Raw genomic sequence first — 18,876 nt, 5'->3', positions numbered from 1 at the left:
AATAGGTAGGAAATGTTTTTTGTTTATTATGTAAACATGACTTAACAGAATTCTGTACAATGGATGGATTAAAGGCATTTAATATTTCTAATTCATACTAACTGTAGAAATGGCCCTAAAGCATGCTGCATAATTAGTAATTTATATTTTCATTATTATAAATGTTTATATTAATGATCTTGCTTTGATTGCATCAAATTCGTCACCATTTCATAGCAACGAAATTGTTCTTTCTGTTTTTTTTTTCTTCTCTGACTTCCCTAAAATAATCTCCTTTAATACGGATAGAAATTGTCATTGGAAGAGAATCCAGTGTCTGTATTCATTATCCCCACATATCAATTATTATCGATTTTATGAATACCATATAGAGTTCATATGCTAACTCCATGGATATGTACAATTAAGAAGAAAGTGATAGATAATTATTTTGCCATTCATTCAAAATAATGTCACTGCAGTCTGCGTAAGTTATACATATTTGAAATAAAATCTCTGGAAAGATTAAGCATACTTAAATGCTATTTAAGTGCAGAGCAATAGGGCTTGAGTGTTTCACACCAGTTAATCCACACATTTAGATGATGGTTTTCTTTGCTAACATATTGTTAAATATTGTTTTCAGACATACTGTAATTTAAAATTAGTTTGAACATTTGTTGTAAATTCACAAAAAAATTCAATATTCAAATTCTCAGGAATTAAGGACTAACCATAACTTTGTCAGTTCTAATTAAGTTTTGTAAAGGATGGCAAGTTTGTTACCTCACTTGAGTGGGGCTTCCCCCTCCCCTAAGTCTAAGAAAATATGTATAATAAAACATTAATAAATATAATTTCAAAAATTTACTTCCCCTGGATGTTTATGTTCAAAATTGAATGTCTTATACCAGTACTTCTTAACATTAATCTTTTTGGAGTTCCCTTTAATAAGATATACGGAATCTATTTCTAAAAAAGATCCTTGCATGTACATAGCCACAAGTTTCAAGTATAAAATTGGTATTGGTTCCTCTTCTTGTATCCCAGGTGAAGAACTCATACTTTCCTTTGTACATTTTTGATCCTTCTGTTGCTTGCTATTTTCAAATAAAAAGAACCCATATGAATGTTTAATTTTAAATCCTTATCCTGGGAAGGGATCCTTGGTTTACAGTGTTTAATGTGAGAAATAACTAGTGCCATTTGCAAAACATGAGTTGAATTGAAATGGCAGTAATAAATGGGAGCCTTTTAAATATTACACTGGAGATAGGAGACACAAGCCTTTTAAATACGGTTGACCCTTGAACAGTCTGGGTTTAAACTGTGTGGGTCTGCTTACATGCAGTTTTCAAAAATAAATACAGTATAGTATGATAAATGTGTATTCTCTTCCTTAATATTTTAATACATTTTCTCTAGCTTACTTGATTGTATGAACATAGGATGTGATACAGATAACATATATAATATGTGTTCATTGTAAGGCTTCCATCAACAGTAGGCTCTTAGTTAAGTTTTTGGGGAGTCAAAAGTTACATACAGATATTTGACTGCATGAGGAGTTGGTGCCTCTCACCTCCGTGTTGTTCAAGGATCAGCTGTACTACACTGGAGAAATTGTTCTTGGTAAAGTCTGATTGCTGCTCCTTTACTCTTCTGAGGTAGGAGTAAGACTGGGGGAATGATGGGATAATACCATCACATATATCATGTTACTCTTTGATGGATAAATGCAAAAAGATAGATTTTAACTAATTTTAATTGTATGTTTTTTTTCCAGCTAAAGTTTGAAGTTTCATACTGATGTATTCCTTTTAAGAAAGTTTTAACACTACAATTTCAAGTTTTTAGATGTTAGGAAGACTTAAACATGTTATTAGAGATTTCAGATTAAAAAAAAAAGGAATCCGGAATAAGTGGACATCTTTAGAGATTAAAGGACCATCATGCAGTGAACTCAGATGGTGATGGCAAAGTTAATGCTTAGTTTATACAAAAAGTTCTAATGTATAGTGTATATGAAGTCGATTTGGGCAAATATATGGCTACTCTGTTTGCCTCTCTTTACTGTAAAGCCCAGTTTACCTGATAGTCTAGTTGTTCCCATTAATGGAGTCACCCTCATCAATGGAGTTGAAATTTATCTTCTGATCAGTGTAGATGTGATGTCATAATTCTGGGATCATTTTAAAAGGCTATACATTCTCTATGTAAGGTCTTTGTGTAGTAAAACATTCTTTAGTAATGCCTCATCATTTTTTTTTTTTTTCCTTAGTAATGCCTCATCATTAAGGTGGGGGGGGGGAGGCTGACACTTTTATATCCAGAAACACCTATCTATATTAACTTTATAGTATTTAATCATTTCAGAATGGGCACAAAAGCTTAACAAGGCATTAGAGATGCTAACTTTAAGTTGATACAATTACTGAATATCAGAATAATCTTCAAAGGTTTGTATACTTGATGAGAAAAGCACTTGCAGTCTCTGGTTTGTGCTGTATGTCACAGAACCGATAGAAGCATAGACTTTGGAGCCAGACTGATTCAAATCCTGATTTGGTGCCTACCAGCAGGTTCTTAGCCTCTCTGTGCTTCATTTTCTAAGGCATAAAGTGGCCTAATAGTATAAAGCTCATAGGCTGAGAGTTGAGTTAATTTGTGTAAAGCACTTTATAGGTTAGGAATCAGTAACTACTATAAATGCTAGCTATTTGATTACTTAGGAGAAATGCACTTGGCATATAATTAACTTCACTATTATTACTTTTAGGTGGAAAAGTTTGAAGATAAACAGTATGTGACTCTGAGTGGGTCTCATAAAAACTATTCCTTTTTAAATGGCCTAGCTAAGTGTAGCCAGTGGAAGTCTTCCACTTCATTTTTTTCTTAATTTTTTAATTTTTATTTTTTTATTAACATATGATGTATTGTTTGTTTCAGGGGTAGAGGTCTGTGATTCATCAGTCTTACACAATTCACAGTGCTGACCATAGCACATACCCTCCCCAATGTCCGTCATCCAGCCACCCCATTCCTCCCACCCTTCCCCACTCCAGCAACCCTCAGTTTGTTTCCTGAGATTGAGTCTTTTATGGTTTGTCTCCCTCTCTGGTTTCGTCTTCTTTAATTTTTCCTTCCCCTCCCCTATGATCCTCTGCCTTGTTTCTCAAATTCCACATTATCAGTGAGATCATATGATGATTGTCTTTCTCTGATTGACTTATTTTGCTTAGCATAATACCCTCTGGTTCCATCCATCTCGTTGCAAATAGCAAGATTTCATTTTTTGATGGCTGTATAATATTCCATGGTGTGTGTGTGTGTACCCACATCTTCCATATCTGTTAATGGACATCTAGGCTCTTTCCATAGTTTGGCTGTTTTGGGCATTGTGGGGTCATTGTGAGGTGGTATCTCATGTGGTTTTGATTTGTGTTTTCCTGAAGCCAGAGTGATGTTGAGCACTTTTTCATGTATCTGTTGGCCATTTGGATGTCTTCTTTGCAGAAATGTCTGCTCATGTCTTCTGCCCATTTCTTGATTGGATTATTTGTTGCTTGGGTGTTGAGTTTGGTAAGTTCTTTATATTTGGATACTAGCCTTTTATCTGATAGGTCAATTGCAAATATCTTCTCCCATTTTGTCCGTTGTCTTTTGGTTTTGTTGACTGTTTTTTTTGGTGTGCAAAAACTTTTTATCTTAAGTCCCAGTAGTTCATTTTCACCCTGCTTCTCTTGCCTTTGGCCATGTATCTAGGAAGAAATTGCTGTGGCTGAGGTCAAAGAGGTTGCTGCCTGTTTTCTCAAGGATTTTGATGGATTCCTTTCTCACATTTAGGTCTTTCATCCATTTTGAGTCTATTTTTGTGTATAAGGAAATGGTCCCGTTTCATTCTTCTGCATATAGCTGTCCAATTTTCCCAACACCATTTGTGGAAGGCACTTTTTTCCATTGGATATTTTTTCCTCCTTTGTCGAGGATAAGTTGACCATAGAGTTGAGGGTCCATTTCTGGGTTCTCTGTTCTGTTCCACTGATCTATGTGTCTGTTCTTGTGCCAGTACCAGACTGTCTTGGTGATTACAGCTTTGTAATAGAGCTTGAAGTCTGGAATTGTGATGCCACCAGCTTTGCTTTTCTTTTTCAGCATCCTTTGGCTATTCAGGGTCTTTTTGGGTTCCATACACATTTTAGGATTATTTCTCCCAGCTCTGTGAAAAATGTTGTTGGTATTTTGATAGGGATTCCATTAAATGTGTAGATTGCTCTAGGTAGCATAGACATCTTCACAATATATGTTCTTCTAGTTGATGAGCATGGAATGTTTTTCCATTTCTTTGTGTCTTCCTCAGTTTCTGTCATGAGTGTTCCGTAGTTTTCTGAGTACAGATTTTTTGCCTCTTTGGTTAGATTTATTCCTTGGTATCTTACGGTTTTGGGTGCATTTGTAAATGGGATTGACTCCTTGATTTCTCTTTCTTCTCATTGTTGGTATATAGAAATGCAACTGATTTCTGTGCATTGATTTTTTTTATTTTAATACCACAGGATTTTATTTTTATTAATTTCTTTTTTAAAATTTTTAACTTTTTTATTAACATATAATGTATTATTAGCCCCAGGGGTTCAGGTCTGTGAATTGCCAGGTTTACACACTTCACAGCACTCACCATATGTGCATTGATTTTATATCCCGACACTACTGAATTCCTGTATGAGTTCTCGCAGTTTTGGGGTGGAGTGTCATGCATTTTCCACATAAAGTATATCATCTGCAAAGAGTGAGAGTTTGACTTTGCTGATTCGGATGCCTTTTCTTTCTTTCTGTTGTCTGCTGAGGTTAGGACTTCTAGTACTATGTGAACAGCAGTGGTGATAGTGGACATCCCTGCCGTGGTGATAGTGGACATCCCTGCCATGTTCCTCACCTTAGGGAAATAGCTCTCAGTTTTTCTCCATTGAGAAGATATTCGCTGTGGGTTTTTCATAGATGGCTTTTATGATATTGAGGCATGTATCCTCTATCCCTACACTGTGAGGAGTTTCAAATGCTTTTTCTGCATCTATTGAGAGTATTGCTGCATGTGGCTGCAAAAGGAGAATTACAGAATAAATCCCACTTGGTCGTGGTGAATAATCTTTTTAATGTACTGTTGAATCCTATTGGCTAGTATTTTGGTGAGAATTTTTGCATCCATGTTCATCAGGTATATTGGTGTGCTATTCTTTTTGATTGGATCTTTTGTCTGGTTTTGGGATCAAGGTGATGCTGGCCTCATAAAATGAGTTTGGACGTTTTCCTTCCATTTCTCTTTTTTGGAACAGTTCCAGAAGAATAGGTATTAATTCTTTAAACGTTTGGTAGAATTCCACTGGGAAGCCATCTGGCCCTGGGCTCTTGTTTTTTGGGAGGTTTTTGATTATTGCTTCAATTTCCTTTCTGGTTATGGGTCTGTTCAGGTTTTCTATTTCTTCCTGGTTCAGTTTTGGTAGTTTATATGTCTCTAGGAATGCATCCATTTCTTCCAGATTGTCTAATTTGTTGACATATAGTTGCTCAATATGTTGTATAATTGTTTGTATTTCTTTGGTGGTGTTTGTGATCTCTCCTCTCTTTTCTTTTTGATAAAGTACAGCCAGGTGTTTACCAGTCTTACTATTAATTCTTTCAAAGAACCAACTCCTAGTTTCATTGATCTGTTCTACTGTTATTTTGGTTTCTGTTTCATTGATTTCTGCTCTGATCTTTATGATTTCTCTTCTCCTGCTGGGTTTAGGCTTTATTTGCTGTTCTTTCTCCAGCTCCTTTAGGTGTAGGGTTTGGTTGTGTGTATTTGAGACTTTTCTTGTTTCTTGAGAAAGGCTTGTATTGCTATATACTTTTGTCTTAGGACCATTTTTGCTGCATCCCAAAGATTTTGAACAGTTATGTTTTCATTTTAATTTGTTTACATGAATTTTTAAAATTATTTAATTTCCTGGTTGACCCATTCATTCCTTAGTAGGATGCTCTTTAGCGTCCATGTATTCGAGTTCTTTCCAACTTTACTCTTGTGATTGAGTTCGAGTTTCAAAGCATTTTGGTCCAAAAATATTCAGGAAATGATCCCAGTCTTTTGGTACTGGTTGAGAACTGATTTGTGACCCAGGATGTGATCTATTCTGGAGAATGTTCCATGTGCACTAGAAAAGAATGTGTATTCTGTTGCTTTGGGATGAAATGTTCTGAATATATCTGTGAAGTTGGTAGACTTCACAGTCCAGTGAACACTGGTCCAATGTGTCATTTAAAGCCCTTATTTCCTTGTTGATCTTTTTTCTTTTCAGTGTTCCAGAATTCATTGTTTATGCACCACACCCAGTGCTCCATGCAATACGTGCCCTGCATAATACCCACCACCAGGTTCACCGCCCCCCTCCCAAAACCCTCAGTTTGTTTCTCAGAGTCCACAGTCTCTCATGCTTTGTCTCCCCCTCCAATTTCCTCCAGCTCATCTCTCTCCATTTCCCAGTGCCCTCCCTGTTATTCCTTATGCTCCACAGGTAGGTAAAACCATATGATAATTGACTCTCTCTGCTTGACTTATTTCACTCAGCATAATCTCTTACAGTCCTGTCCATGTTGATACAAAAGTTGGGTGTTCATCCTTTCTGATGGAGGCATAATACTCCATTGTATATATGCACCATATCCTCTTATCCATTTGTCTGTTGAAGGGCATCTTGGCTCTTTCCACCGTTTGGTGACTGTGACCATTGCTGCTATGAACATTGAGGTACAGATGGCCCTTCTTTTCACTACATCTGTATCTTTGGGGTAAATACCCAGTAGTGCAATTGCAGGGTCATAGGGAAGCTCCATTTTTAATTTCTTAAGGAATCTCCACACTGTTTTCCAAAGTGGCTGCACTGACTTGTCCTTGTTGATCTTTTGATGATCTGTCCATTTCAGTGAGGGGGTTGCTAAGTCCCCTATTATTATTATTGATGTGTTTGATTTTTTTATTAACTGGCTTATATAATTGGCTGCTCTTATGTTAGGGGCATAAATATTTATAATTGTTAAATCTTCTTGTTGGATAGATCCTTTAAGTATGATATAGTGTCCTTCCTCATCTCTTATTATAGTCTTTGGTTTCCTATCTAATTTGTCTGATAAAAGGGTTGCCACCCCAGCTTCCTTTTGATGTCCATTAGCATGGTAAATGATTTAACCACCCCCTCACTTTAAATCTGGAGGTGTCTTTGGGTCTAAAATGAGTTTCTTGCAGACAGCATATTGATGTGTGTTGTTTTTTTATCCATTATGATACCCTGTGTCTTTTGATTGGGACATTTAGCCCATTTACATTCAGTGTAACTATTAAAAGATTCATATCTTTTAGTGAAAAAATTCATATTTTTTAGTGTCACTGTATTGCCTGCAAGGTGACTGTTACTGTATATTGTCTCTGTTCCTTTCTGGTGTTACTTTTAGGGCCTCTCTGGTTAGAGGACCCCTTTCAGTATTTCTTGTAGGGCTGGTTTGATGGTCGCAAATTCTTTGTTTCTGTTTATCCTGAAAGCTTTTCATTTCTTTCTATTTTTAATGACAGCCTAGCTGGATATAGTATTCTTGGCTGCATATTTTTCTCATTTAGTACCCTAAGTCTTGCACTTCTTAAAAAAAGGTAGTCTGACAGGTAGCTAACCAGCCAGAGGCAATGCTGGGAAATGAAAATTGGTGTGAATAGCTGGCTAAGAAAAAGGTCCCATTTTTTCACCCTCCCACGTTTCATTTACAGGACACTTAATTTTTCATTGTGCTTTCGTTTGGTAAATTTAAAGAAAGGGGAAGTTATCTACTTTTTCTAAATTTTAAAATCACTTAAAAATATATAACATGCAAGAGTATATAATATGTATGTACTATATGGAGAATAAAAACAGAACACTTCAGTAGCCACCATGTAGGTTCAAAGCCAGTTGCTCCTGCCTCAGATGCTCCCATTGTTCCTCCTTAGCTCTCTGCTCCCCTTTCATCCCCTTTCCATCCAGAGGAAGTCATAATATGCAGAGTTTTGGTGGTAACTATCCCTTCCTTTTCTCTAGTGTCATAACCTCTCTATATTTTTCTAAACAACATGGTGGTGGTTTGCCCATTTTTTAATAATTAATATAAAAGGATTTTTACTGTGTAGCTTATAGGACTTGTTTCTGAAATCCATCCATGTTGATGGATGATAGCTATAGTTCATTTAGTTTTACTTCTCTAGTATTCAGTTGATGACATGTGGGTCATTTCCAAATTTGGCATACTATGAACAGGGCTACTGTAACTTATTGTGTATGTGTTAAGATTTTCTCCATGTTTGTACCCACAAGTGAATCTGCTAGGTAGCAGGGCCAAGTACAAGAGCAATGGCTACAATACCCGGCTTCTTCCATCCCAGCAGTGGAGGAGGTTCCCCATCACTCCATCCCCACCAACAGCCACATTTCTACTATCTGGTGAATATATATAATATTGCAGTGGTTTTAATATGCATTTCCTTGATTATAATAGGAAATTGAATATATTTCTGTTCAGAAACCCTTTTGTTTTTATTCTATGAAATGCTTTTATGACTTTTTCTGTTTTGTTATTAATGTATTTTATATATTCTGGGTAGCATTTTTTTATTGGTCATCTGTGCTTGCTTAATAAGCTCAGTTAATTTTGTGTTTTCATTCTCTATGGTGTTTTTCCCCCCCATGGTTTTTTTTTTTTTTTTAAGATTTTATTTATTTGACAGAGATCACAAGTAGGCAGAGAGGCAGGCAGAGAGAGAGAAGGAAGCAGGCTCCCCGCTGAGCAGAGAGCCCGATTTGGGGCTCGATCCCAGGACCCTGGGATCATGACCTGAGCCGAAGGCAGAGGCTTTAACCCACTGAGCCACCCAGATGCCCCCCCCCAATGGTTTTTTGATAAGTAGTTTTAATGTACTGGATTTCAGGCTTTTTTTTTTTTTTTTCCTTATCATTTGCATGCTTTGTGGCTTAACTAAGCCACAAGTTTTTTAAAAGTTACGTTAATGAAAAAGTAGTTTCTAACAATATTGTTCACGATTAGATTCTTCTCTCCCACCATGAACAATGCTAAACAAGAAAAAAATTCAGGGGACTGTGGCTCTTGCCACCTATCAGAGAACTTACTAATTTAATGTAGTTATGATATGTAAGGTATTAGTTAACCCTGAACTAATAATTTCATGGTATATCTCCTGCTGGCTTAGATCAGTTCACATTGTCTCTAATGGTGTATACACAGTATAGATGACCCTATAACAATTTTGGATTAGAAAGATTGTTCTATTAATCCAGAAAATAACCATACAAAGCAAAAAAAAAGCAAATAACCGTACAAAGCAAAAAAAAAAAAAAAAGAAACAGAATGATAGTTTTTATCTGCTAGCATTTATTGCTAGGTTAATTTATTACAAAGACAGTGATACTCTGTTGAACTTGGTTATAATTAAACACACTGTGCCAATTCAAGACCATTATACTTATTTCATAGGTAGGGTTGGAAATAGGAACTTTGTACCAAGCCCCACAACCAGCCATGCTTCAAGTGAGTTTTAAAATTAATTGGTCCCTTCCTTGAGGAGGGTCTGGCTCAGAGGAATCAGGAACTGGTAGAGCTTCACTCTGTCCACCACTAAAAATATCTAAAGGCCCGTAAACTTGTGAATGCTGGTTCTTAAGTTTCCAATGTAAAATTGAACATCTTTTGTGGTACTCATCTGCTAGTCTTTTTATTGCATGTCTGGAAAAATTATCCAAACTAAACCTGCATTTTTGCTAGTGCTCAGGCCTCAAAGCAGGGCACGTCACCTAACTGCACAAATTAATGCTATTAGGTCCAAATGTGAGAGAAGTTTGATTATAAATACACAATTTCCAGAGTGACAGGCACTTAAAGCTCATTAAGTAAAATACAAAAATAGATTATATTAATAGGAAATATTTAGTGTTTATCAAATTATAAATCTAGGTTTTTGCCATTTTTAAAAAAGGGTACTGGAAACTGAAGAGATGACATTTGAATAAAGTGAACAATGCATTTTTTCATTAATTTTCATTCTGAGCGCTGAACAACACAATCTAAGAAAAAGACTTACCACAAAGCACCTAAAATAACATTTGTAGATGGGTAGGAATGTTGTCAACCATTTCGAACTGTTTCCCTCCCATCTCTCAGTATCAAGGCATCCAGAGGACATTCCACAAGCGATTATCAGCATTCTGAAACCAGGTCATGGGCCTGTATATCAGAGAAGTTGAAAACCCTTAAGGAGGTAGCTCTCCTTCCTGGGTGCTCTTCCCCCAAAGGCCCAAGAGAGTTATGCTTCAGATTCTGCGCCTCTATTTTCACTTGGACTTCCATCATCTGGTTGCTCGTTTAACAGTACATATTTTCCGTCATTGGTTAGTGGTATGGACAGCATTAACTGAGCCAACGCTTCTGGATCCTGAAGTTAGGGGAGTTTAAGAAGGAGAAAAGAAAATGCTTAAAATGCACTTAAGAACCCTCGTGGGCTTGGCATTCGTGATGTCCTATAATCTAGCCTCACTCCTCCTGCTATGTGTGCCTTCAGGTGAGTCTCCTTCTCCGAAAAAACTCAATTGTATTATTTCTAGAATCTAGAGCAAGGTTTTGGTTTCAGCCAAAATATTGTTCACACAAATCATAACTGTCTTTCCAGAAAGAATCCAGAGAGGAACTTATAAGACCTTTGTCTTCTAGGTCTTTAGCTCTTTTCTCTCTTTCCAAGAGAGATATATCATATATACCTATATTGGTATATATAGGTATACCAAGAGTTGGCAAACTATGGTCATCTGGGCTCATTGCCTGTTTTTTATAAGTAAAGTTTTATTGGAACACAGCCATTCATTTACATACTTTATTTGGCTGCTTTTGTGTTACAGTTGCTGAGTTGAGTAGTTGCAAAAGATGTAAGCTTAAAAGCTTTACTATCTTGCCCTTTATAGAAAGTTTGTCAACCCCTGAAATATATCGTAAAATACTCACTTGTGCTCCTTGCTACTCTCTCATGTATATCGGTGTTAGTCTTTGGCTTTCCTACCCTCCCCCAACAGACTGGAACTGCTCACACAGTACTAACTGTATGTCACTGCTTAAATTAAAACTTAAAAATCCAGTCCCTCAGTCACATTAGCTACATTCAGTCTTCATATTAAACAGTGCAGATATAGGTCATTTCCATTATTAAAGTTTTGGACAATGCTGAACTAGAAGCCTTCTGGGGAGGAACCAGATCTGTCTTAATCACAGCTGTAATTCCAAGGTTTTTTTGTCCAAACATGGCTCTCAAAATTTGTTCGGTGAATGAAAGACTAAGTAGCTGACGGACTGGGAGGTGTGGGAATCTTCATGTCTAGTACTTTTCCAGGTGAGGTCTGTCTGTGCTCTGAGCACATGGTAGATACTTAAAGTTTCTACCATCTTTATTTGAAAGAAAGAATATCTAGACAACAGTAGCAAGCACAAAACTGATAATATAAAGCAGGATTGTAGCAGTGATTATTAAGAACTCCACCTGGGTTACCAGCGATCATGGACCTCTAGCAAGTCTCGTGGTCAGAATGCTTAAAAGGAAATCTCAAATCTGGCCACACTGCCTAGTGAACATCCTTGCTCTTTTTGAGAGAAATCTTAGTATGTAGAGAGATTTGGAGCAGTTGTTAAAACCAGCACTAAAAGGCACCTTACCTTCTGAACCTCAATGATTTCTTTTCCCAAATTAATAGCATAACATATCTGCAAGACAAGAAGAGTAGTGTTTGGCAAAGGTAGAAAAGGATAAAGAACTTTAGGGGGAAAATGTGACTGTGGAAGTACACTGAGATCACTGCTCCTTTCAGTGTGGGGACCGAGGACCTGGCTCTAGAAGACTCATCACACGGGTTCTGATATTAGTGTCCACCTCTCCTGGTCTCCTGTCGCCCATTTGTGCATAACAAAAATGTCCAGGTTCCGTGGCAACTGAAGTCACTCTGATGCTTAAAATTCTTAATGGAACACTTTATTCCTTTCTCTCTAAATCACACTCAGGTACCACATGTTCATGCACACAGTGGCAAACAGGTGTTTGCTGAAAGAAGAGCTGATTAATTTTGATTAATACTAAGTAGCAAATACCATCATAAAATTTTTCATACCAAAGGAGAAGAGTTTCCTGATGTCTGTTTCCTTGGTTTGCTCTGAGACTACATTTTCTCCATTGTAACTTTTGCTTTAATTTTTTTAAAAGAAAGAACAAACTTGAAGGCAATTGCTTTTTTAACATTTCCTGATATCTCTTCTAAACAACTGTATCCCACCATGAACATTCTTCATCACTCTGTTGAGGACGACATGCATTTTCCACAGGGAACTGTATTCTCGCTGGTTTTCTTTCAGTGGGGCCTTCCTAGAGGGGTTCTCTAACCTCCTCAATAGGAAACAAGGAACAGCCGACTAAATATCCAGGGGGTGGTGCAATAACCCCTGTAAGTATCTGGACAGAGAGATTAGGGAATCTTAAGATGAAAAAAATGAGACCTTTTCGCCTTCTGAGTTGCTTTCAAAAACGTATGTGCTCAGAGCCTCTCCCCCGGTGGATTCAGGCGTGCGGACCACGAAGCCAACCAGTCTTTTGTTCTCTTGATGAGCGGCAAACTGGGTGATGCTGGTGAGTTCAAACTGGAAATAACGAACAGAACTCACACAACTGTCACGCAAAATCAAACCAGTCGTTCTCCATGGAAAACATCATGGCAAGAGCGCACTATTAGAAGACAGGCATTAAATTTGGCAAAATTGGTGAAGTGCCTACTTAGAATTAAGGAATAACTGCTAAAGTCAGTGAGGACGCGGTACTTACATTGGCTCTTGTTACTTGAGTCTGAGGATCTATCAACCTGAAATTTTAAGAGAGTCGTTATATCACACAAGCTGGATACAGTTATATTCTTAGAAGCATCTATGGAAGTTCAGAATGAAATCACACAAATACACTTCAAATATGAAAACAGAAGGCCTGGCTGAGGGCAAGGCAGCACGGCTCCACGTGTCTATCCAAAGGGAGCACATGCCATGGTTCCTGGCTCTGTGGAACCTGAGTAGTTAAAGCTCAGTGTGTATCTTCATGGAAGAAGGTAATAGAAAATTTCCCTTTTTTTTTTTTTTTAAGATTTTATTTCTCTGAGAGAGCACAAGCAGGTGGAGCGGCAGGCAGAGGGAGAAGCAGGCTCCCGCTGAGCAAGGAACCTGATGCAGGACTCGATCCCAGGACCCTGAGATCGTGACCCGAGCTAAAAGCAGATGCTTAACCAACTGAGCCACCCAGGCGCTCCGACAATTTCACATTCCAGTGCTTATCCAGAAAGGCAGCATTATAGTTCCCTATATGCATGGATCATATCCTGTATAGTCTGCTGCTCAACAGCCATTTACTGACTACGGGTTTTCCTTTGAAGTGTTTAATATACATCTTTTTTTTTTTAAAAATATGGAGTGAGGTAAGAGAATAATGAACAGATTTTAACAAAACGATTCTATGTCAGTTTGGGTGTGGGGAGTACTATTTATGGAGCTGTTCTAGATGTATCTTGAATGGCACTTGGAGCATCTAATAAACAGGTTGATTTATCTAGGAAAATACACTGCAGTTCACAATGTATTGCTATCATATATACATATGAATTTCTACTTTCTAAACGTGGTATTATCTAATGCTAATAGGCTATAAATTCTGTGGGTAAAAGCAAAAAATGTATTCTGTGTTAAAGAAAAAGTTGTAATTCCATTTATATGAAATGTTCCAAATAGGCAAATCTATAGACATAGAAGATGAGTGGCTAACGGCTGCCGCAAGCTGGAGGATTTCAAGGTAAAGGGAACGAGTGCTAATGGGTATGGGTTTTCTTTGGGGATAATGAAAAAGATGTCTGGAAACTGTGGTGATGGCTGCACAATTATGAATATATTAAAAACACTGAGGGGGCGCCTGGGTGGCTCAGTGGGTTAAAGCCTCTGCCTTCGGCTCAGGTCATGATCTCGGGGTCCTGGGATCAAGCCCCACATTGGGCTCTCTGCTTGGCGGGGAGCCTGCTTTCTCCTCTCTCTCTGCCTGCCTCTCTGCCTACCTGTGATCTCTGTCTGTCAAATAAATAAATAAAATCTTAAAAAAAAGAAAAAAAAAAACCACCACCGAATGAGTGAATTGTATTGGAAGTTCTATCTCAGCGAACCGGTTCTCTCCCCCACTGGTTACAGTCTGAAATACAAGCAGTTATACTTGTGAAACCATCAGCTTTATAATCAGGGCTCTAACCTGTCTGCTCAGCTGTGATCTTGTGCAGGTCACCCTGACTTCTCACAACTGTCTCAGCTGTAAAACGGGGATAAGAACCCCCCGCTTCAAAGAGGTGGTGAAGGCAAGGAGAAAATGTGTATGGAATTTGTAGTAATCTACAAAGCTAAATAAATGTTATTTTTTATGTCCCTATTAATGAACTTGAATTTAAAGAGTTAAAAAATATACATCGTAAACAAGTTCCCTCAAATTGGGCTAAGTTCCTTTACTTAGGTATTTTGTAAAATTTTTTCATAAATAGAAACTTAAAACCTATTTTCTGAGTAACTTAAGAGATTGCTGTCTAAATCAGATAACATGGATTTGCCTCTTAATATCAGATTTTCTGGGCGCCTGGGTGGCTCAGTCATTAAGCGTCTGCCTTTAGCTTGGCTCATGGTCCCAGGGTTCTGGGATCAAGCCCCGCATCGGGCTCCCTGCTCAGCGGGGAGGCCTGCTTCTCCCTCTCCCACTCCTCCTGCTTGTGTTCCCTCTCTCGCTGTCTCTCTCTCTGTCAAATAAATAAATAAAATCTTAAAAAAAAAATAAAATCTTTATGGGACTTCTAAATTGTCTCAAAACATGAATTCCAGTTCAGGGATATGTGTGTGTCTACTGCAGTAAAATATACCCGACATAAAACTGACCACTGTCGACATTTCATCCATTTACCACACTGTACAACCATTACCGCTCTCAGGCTCCTAAACCATCTTCATCACCTCACGAGGGGGCTCCAAACCCATTAAGGAATCCCTCTCCATTCCTTCCCTCTCAGCTTCTGGCAACCAGTAACCTGCTTTCTGTCTTTGGATTTGCCTACCGTGGACCTTTCATGTAGATGCTCATACAAAATGGCTGACACTCATGTCTGGCTTCTTTCACTTAGCAGAATGTTTTCAGGGTTCAACAATGTTGTACCACGTGTCAGGACTTCATTCTTCTTTAAGCCTGAATAGTACTCCACTATATGTAAAATACCACATTTTGGGTAAAAATTTGTTGACAGACATCTGGATTGTTTCTACTTTTTAGCTATCATGAATTGCAAACATGCATATATATTTTTATCTGAACACTTGTTTTCAGTTCTTTTGGGTATCTGCCAGGAGTGGAATTCTAGGTTTAACTCATGGAGGAACTGTCAGACTTTTCCCCAGAATGGCTGAACTGTCTTAATTCCTACCAGCGACAGATTCTGATTTTTTCACATCCTTACTAACACCTGTTATTTTCCTTTTTTTTTTTTTTTTAAATTACAGCCATCCTAGTGAGTATGAAGTGATACCTCCTTGTGGACCTGATTTGCATTTCTCTAATAACTAATGACATAGAGCATCTTTCTATGTGCTTGTTGGCCATTTGTATATCTCCTCTGGAGAAATGTCTATTCAGGTTCTTTGTCCATTTTTTGTTTTTTTGGTCTTTTTGTTGATTCTTATAAGAGTTCCTTATATATTCTGAACATATACCTCTATTAAATACATGACTTGCAAATATTTTCTCCCATTCTGTGGACTGTCCTTGTACTTTGATAGTGTTCTTGGATGTACTGTTATTTTTCACAATGCTTTTTACATGTATTTACTCTTGACATTTTTGGTGAAGATTATAAGAACAGTAACCCAGTGCCCATAAAAAGTGCAGGACACACTTGGAGAAAAGTTCTAAATAAGTAAATATAAGATTTTATTTGTAAGAAACTTATTCTCAGTATAAGGTTTGTTATAAATGAAAAGGACTGATTTTAATGAATGGAAGACACTATATTCTGATATTTAACAAAGTCCCAGTTAACTTTCTTGAAGCTAACATTTAACTGAGCACTTTCCATAATGTCAGTTGTGGTTGTAAATATTTTATGTGTATTAACTCATTTACTCCTCATGACAACATAATGAGGTATAGATATGGTTATTTTCATCTTATAGCTAAAGAAACCAGTGCACAGAGAGGAAAACTTGCCCAGGTCATACAACTAACAAACACCAAAGCCAGAGGTAAACCTAGAAATTCTGGCTCTAAAGCAGTGCTGTCGTATCAGAGAAATCAAACGTAAGCTTCACACATAATATAAAATTTTCCAGCAGCCACATCAAAGAGTAAAACAGGTGAAATAATACACTTTATTTAATCTACAAGGTCTAAAATATTACTAGCAAGACACGTTATTAATATAAAAGTTGATGAAATATTTTGCATTTTTGGGGGGGTTAGTATGAGGTCTTAGAAATTTATTGTTTTTTACATTTAAAACATTCAGCTCAGACTTCAGTTCTGTTTCAAGTGCTGCATGTGGACACGATACTGGACGGTGCGGCTCGTGCGGAAGCTGATGTGAACCATGGTGTGACCATCCTCTGCTGTTGCTCGTATCCATCTTACCACATGAGACCCCAAGTAATGTCGGTAACAGCACTTGGTGTCTTTATTTTCACCCCAACAGATACTAATCAGACTTTATTTGTGGTGGTCTAGTCATCTGGGGCAGGTTCGCGTTCTGTTTTCACTGTTAATTTTTATAAACAGTACATTCAGGAAAGAGCAAACCCTTTCTTTTTCAAGCTCTGAGATACACGGAGCAACTCCTGAGTGATGACATCTTAATGAACAGTAGGATTCAGTCACCACTAAATTTTGGAAGGTATCAGTTACTTAGGGGAGCACCTTCTACCCAACGTGTCTTATAAAATCAAACTGTAAAAACGAGTGGGGCAGAAACAGAGTGACATCCTCACGGACTCCGATCAAATACTCTAGTGTGAACATTCTAGATGAGTAAATGTGCCTTGCGTGGGCGATCGGATAAAGCGGTGAGAAGGTCTGAAACGCAACAACATACCTCAGAGTCTGACTGGTGACCATCAGGTGGGACTCCGTTGTGCGGAAGATGTTGTGAATAGCCCGAGCGGCCAGTACTTGCCTCATTGCTTCATAAATCACTTCGGTAGTGTTGTCTGTTTTAACTGCCATTGATCCCAGAAACCGAACTATAAACATCTGCTGCAAAAGGGAATCTGCAAGACAGCATTTTCCGCTCAGGAGCACACTCGCTTCCTGCTGGGCTGGTCTGCGCACCCCTCACAGGGGCGGGTCAGAGAACCCGCTGGAAACCTCCCACAGACAGCTTCCCACCCGGCTTCTCAACAAACCCGCACTGCCATATCCCCGAGCCTCCTGCTGTCCGCATCTGGTCTCTCTGGAACTACTCCATCCGACTAGACAAGCACCTCTTACTGCCTCTACACAACGAGATGGCAGAACCACAAGAACATGCTTCCGGCGCGAAAACTCGGGTGACTAACGTCGGTGGCACTAGATGCATCTTTTCTCTGAAAAGACGAGCGTCTCCACTCAGACAACAGAAAATGCAGTACTTTGGCCCTTGATAAAGTCCTCTTAAAGGAGAAAATCTATCTAAAGAACAGAAGACTGATGCTGGGACTCAGTCGGTTCATGCACATCGTGTGTAACAAAGGGCTGTGAGGACGTCCCGTCAGCTAGTGCGCGTCCCACGCTGCTTCCTCTGACTCTAGTAAACAACCAGGACCGGCTTCCTGATAGTGGGACCTAACCTGACAAACTGAGTCACCGCAGCCATAACTGGAAGATCATAAAGGTTTAAAGGTTCGTGGTTTTTTTCCCTATAAGAACAGTAATTCACTTACCCGCCATTTTAAACAAAGAGGACTACTTTTCCCTCACTTGCCTTATTAATGTCTTTGCCCTTAAAAATAACTTAAGTAACAAAAGACTAGGAAAACATAACTGATGTAAAATTGTAAGTAGTTACTCCCGTATGAAGATACTTTTTATAAGTTTGAAAGTTTAGTTTTAGAGTTACGGTGTGGAGTATACGGAAGGTCAGCCAGAGACAAGCGGGCAGATCTGAGCAGCCCTGTTCGCTTCCTTCCTCTCCCCGCTCCCGCCGCAACCCTCTTCTGCCTAATTCTGTAAGGAGTACCGACTCTCGAGTGCTACTTTTACATTTAAGGAAGTTGCAACTCTAGGGATATTCTTCAGCTCCAGTCATGGGGTGTTAGAACGCGGTCTCGCCGGCACCTGTAGCTCCTAAGTTGCCTCGGCTGGGACCCAAGTGCTGCTCTCTGGGGCACAAGGTTACGTCAGCTCCACTGTAAAAATGCACGTCACGCATCAAATATCTGAACTTGAACGAAGTAAATACTATTCACCCATGTCCTCCTCAAATTCAAGAATAAGTTGTGATGTGTGTCTTGGCTAAAATGGAACAGCCTATTTGTGACTCACCCGGACTGCATTTTGCTGTGGCCCTTTCATCCCCCATCAGTCCGTTCTGTAGTCACCTGACACCTGATTTAGGCTCGGCAGCTTTCTTCGCAAGAGCTACCAAAAGGGTGTGCATGAGGCCAACAGTGCAACACCTGTAGAAAACCTGTCTACTTCCCTTCAGTTTTTATCCAAGACCTGCCTTCGCTGCACGTGCCCTACTGAGTTTCCAGGGAGCAACAAATCTGTGGGTCATA

General features: G+C 38.6%; 1 protein-coding gene across 3 annotated transcripts in view; it reads right to left on the bottom strand.

Moving 5' to 3' along the window:
• Nucleotides 1–8,990: 8,990 nt before the first annotated feature.
• The window catches only part of APPL2 (adaptor protein, phosphotyrosine interacting with PH domain and leucine zipper 2), a 51,589-nt gene continuing 41,703 nt past the window's right edge, over nt 8,991–18,876 (bottom strand). Inside the window, exons 17-21 of one of the 3 annotated variants that reach the window (XM_080811397.1) lie at nt 17,214–17,388; nt 12,899–12,935; nt 12,577–12,717; nt 11,746–11,793; nt 8,991–10,272 (exon numbers count right to left, since the gene is read on the bottom strand). In XM_080811397.1, the coding sequence (XP_080667523.1) occupies nt 10,246–10,272; nt 11,746–11,793; nt 12,577–12,717; nt 12,899–12,935; nt 17,214–17,388 (428 nt within the window). In that variant the 3' untranslated portion in view covers nt 8,991–10,245. Of the gene's footprint in view, nt 10,481–11,745; nt 11,794–12,576; nt 12,718–12,898; nt 12,936–16,468; nt 16,881–17,213; nt 17,389–18,876 lie in introns of those variants that run through there. The other 2 variants (XM_080811396.1, XM_080811398.1) reach the window with 2 other exon arrangements.

This window comes from Martes martes (assembly GCF_963455335.1).
Source record: "Martes martes genome assembly, chromosome: 8".
NCBI classification, from domain to species: domain Eukaryota; kingdom Metazoa; phylum Chordata; class Mammalia; order Carnivora; family Mustelidae; genus Martes; species Martes martes.
This window is presented reverse-complemented; position numbering and strand designations above follow the sequence as displayed.